Source organism: Dysidea avara, chromosome 8 (assembly GCF_963678975.1).
Source record: "Dysidea avara chromosome 8, odDysAvar1.4, whole genome shotgun sequence".
In the NCBI taxonomy this organism is placed as follows: Eukaryota; Metazoa; Porifera; class Demospongiae; order Dictyoceratida; family Dysideidae; genus Dysidea; species Dysidea avara.
The window spans coordinates 13,173,033-13,176,585 of NC_089279.1; the positions used below are offsets into that span (position 1 = coordinate 13,173,033).

Below are 3,553 nucleotides of genomic sequence, written 5' to 3' on the forward strand. Positions count from 1 at the left end.
ATGATTCAAACATATATGTGTCAATCAAACAATGCTTATCTGGTGGTGGTAAAGAGTGTGAAATTTGTGGTGAAATGGCTCAATACAATTGTGATGAATGTAAGTAAGAATTTTGTGGTGATTGCTGTTCAAGGGTGCACCAGCACAAAAAAAGAATAGACCACAAACCCTGCAAAATTCTGCCTCATAGTATGTGTGATGATAGTGGCTATGTTTCATGTAATGAAAGAAGTACACTCTGTACTGTTTCTCAAATGCCTAGTCATTCAAGTATAGATTATTATCAAGACAATGAAGAAGAAGATTGTTTCAACAATGAAGAAATGTTTACCCATGCAATGATGATTGCTACACTCGCTGAGCATTTTAATGTAACAGAGTTTAAACCGTTTCAAAAGAAGTGATTGACAATCTACTGTGCAAGAATGATTGCCTGGTTGCTCAGCCTACTGGCAGTGGTAAGTCTCTCTGCTTTCAGTTTCCAGCAATTTATGGAAATAAACTGTCACTGATAATAGCACCAACAATTAGTCTAAGCAAGACCAGGTTGTGAATGCCAAGAAGCATGGTACTAGGGCTGTTTACCTAGGGTCTGCACAAATGGATAAAACAGTATATAGAAGAGCAATCATTACAGAGAAATGCTGATATAGATCTAATATTTGTAACACCAGAGTGGATCTCCAAAGTGGAAAACATGCTCAAAATTTTAGAATTAGTCAAACACAATCGATTAGCCTTGGTGGCTTTTGATGAAGTACATCTGTATCATTATTGGCAAGAATTTAGGCCAGCATACAAAGAACTGAAGATCTTGAAAAATCGCTTTTTAGATGTTCCATTTGTAGCACTGACGGCAACTGCTACCCCTGCAGTGAAAAACTCAATACTACAGCTATTGAGAAATCCATTCATCACCATAGCATCAATAAATCGACCTAATATACATCTTGCTTGTGAAGAAATTTCATCTGATAATGACTTCAGAATATTTTCCAGCAGGACAGTTGAAATTATTGCTGGAAACTGTGCTGTAATCTATGTAGACTTCATTAATAACATTGGACCAATTGTAAACCAGTTACATACTTTAGGTATTGAAACTGTTGCTTATCATGGTGAAATGGATATCAAGTCTAGACATGTTAGTTATACAAAGTGGAAATCAGATGAAGTTAAGGTAATGGTAGCTACTACAGCTTTTGGGATGGGTATTGACAAAGAGGACATCAGGCATGTTGTTCGGTATGGGGTGCCAGAAAATCTTTGTAGCTGGACTCAAGAATTGGGGTGGGCTGGTCGTGATGGAAAAGCAGCAACTGCAACTATTATATATTCAGCTTCAAATATTGACCATGCTTCTGCTTGGCTCAAGCAGCACCATCATGACCAGGATTATTGCACTAGAGTATTAAAAGATTTTGGAGAGTCTTGGAAATATGTTATAGCACATGTTTCTTGCACATGCAGACGAAAAGTGTTGCTGGATATGTTGGGTGAAGAATCAAGTGTTACTGAATGTACTGAAAACATGACTTGTTGTGATGTATGCGAGACAAATGCCAGCAATAGCAGTGAAGAACATTTAGATGTAACTGCAGAGCTGGTAACATTAGTAAATGCTATAGATACATTAGGAGTAAAAGGTGAGCTTAAAATTTCTCAATGGATCAGAGGATCAAATGCAGCTTGGACACAGGAGTATGACAAACTTGCACCATCACATGGAAATTTTAAGGGACACTCTGAAACATGGTGGCGACTATTCATCAAAATTTGCTATTCCTTTGGCTTTGTACAAAGAGAAATGAAGTCACTGATTAAAAAGAATGGCTATTATGCCATTCTGGGTGTATACCAAATCACAACTAAAGGTCGTAAATTTACTGCTACAGAAGACAATAAATTTACAATACCTTTAGGATTAGTGAAACAGTGCCAACCAGAAACAAAGAATAGTGCGCTACCTTCAACCTCCTCAGGTAACTCTACAAAAGTAAGAATTGGTAAAGGAACACCACCACTAATGATAGCTAGACAAATGATGACTGAAAAGAAAATTGGAAAACATTGACAAATAAAAGTGAATATCAATATCCTGGTGTGTATGAAACTGCACAGCTTCAGTGTGTTTATCAAATAGATGATTACAAAACTTTAGAACAATCAGCAGAAAGTGATCCACATTTTATTTGGAATGATATCCAGTTGTCTAAAGGAAAGTTAAACAAAGATAGGCTGTTGGAAATGGATGTAGGTGGTAAAAAAGAAAATATTTACTATCGATCTGCACCCTGTGGTGGAGTGAAAGTATGTAGTGAGCCTTCATGCAACTATGTTGCTGCAGTGTGAGAAAAAAGACGATGCAAACTGCATCCATCTGCACCACTAAACCATGTGAATGACTGTCCAGTAGAATTTGCATATTTGTTTTTTTTTGAAAACTCAAATGACAACCGTCGTTGGATATTTGCACTCATCAGAAATCAAAAAGAACCAATGATTAATTTACACAGTCATGCAAGTCATGGGCCAACAAAAATTGCCAAGTGCATACAGGAAAATATTTCTAGAGCTGTATCACTTAATTCAACTCTAACACCTATTGATATAATTCAAGGAAAGGGATTAGAATTTGTGCCAGGTGTAGTTGATAAGGCTAGTACACATTTGGGCCAAATAAGGACTGAAGTAAAAAAAGCCAAATTGACATCAGCTGCAGAGAAAACATTTGACTTTTTACAGTTGGAACAGAATCTTGATAAAATTGATGCTGAAGAGAATAAACGACTAGGTGACACTGCTCAAGGATATGTGGTTAAAAAACTATCAAGACCATATCTAGTTCTGCTGGACTGGAGGATGGAATAAAATACATATTCACAATGAATCCATATATGAGTGAATTGCTATCAATGTCTGAGTTTATACAAACAGATATAACATACAATGTAAGTACAGAATTTACATACTTGTTTAATGCTGTAGCGTTTGACTATCACTTGATGGAATGGGAAGTGGTGGCTAGGGTACATCTTTCCCATCAAAATAGTAATGCGCATGCACTTGCTTTCACCAAAATGTTTAACAAATGCAAAGCAGATCATCCCAATTTCCAGCCAGCTGAAACCCTATTGGGAATAGTGACGGATTGGTCAGATGCTGAAATCAATGGATTAAAAAGAAGTGTTGGAGAAGATTCAGCCATGCAATTACTGAAAGCTTGCAAGGTGCATTGGATCAGATCCTGGCACCGTGTACGTGACAGAGTTGTTCATAGTATGCAAAAGGTTAAAGAACAACAAATATTCAACAAAATTGCTACAGCTATTACACACTGTGATGGCCCTAGTGCACTGGAATGCTTTAAAGTATTGTCCTCGCAATCATCTGCAAAAACTCTACTTACTGTTATAAAAGATTTGTCATTAGAAGAGGTGGAATTTCTGGACAAAAACTGCAATTGGACTGCTGCTAAGAAATGGGTTGAATGGTGGATCAGGCCCCAGCACTTAAAAATGCTACATAAAGATCATGCTGACATGGATATTGA

General features: G+C 37.0%; 1 protein-coding gene across 1 annotated transcript; it reads left to right on the top strand.

Moving 5' to 3' along the window:
* The first annotated feature begins 697 nt into the window (after nucleotides 1-697).
* Nucleotides 698-2,871, top strand: LOC136264782 (uncharacterized). Its single transcript, XM_066059551.1, has 3 exons — nucleotides 698-1,982; nucleotides 2,144-2,260; nucleotides 2,621-2,871. Exons 1-3 carry the CDS (start codon nucleotides 698-700, stop codon nucleotides 2,869-2,871), a joined length of 1,653 nt encoding a protein of 550 aa, XP_065915623.1.
* Nucleotides 2,872-3,553: the final 682 nt, after the last annotated feature.

What these genes read in the sequence shown, in the direction of transcription:
- LOC136264782 (XM_066059551.1), top strand. Translation starts at nt 698, where the DNA reads ATGCTCAAAATTTTAGAATTAGTCAAACACAATCGATTAGCCTTGGTG. An exon ending in GCTACCTTCAACCTCCTCAG is followed by an intron (nt 1,983 to 2,143) that starts GTAACTCTACAA and finishes TTTATCAAATAG; the next exon opens with ATGATTACAAAACTTTAGAA. An exon ending in GTTGGAAATGGATGTAGGTG is followed by an intron (nt 2,261 to 2,620) that starts GTAAAAAAGAAA and finishes ATATAATTCAAG; the next exon opens with GAAAGGGATTAGAATTTGTG.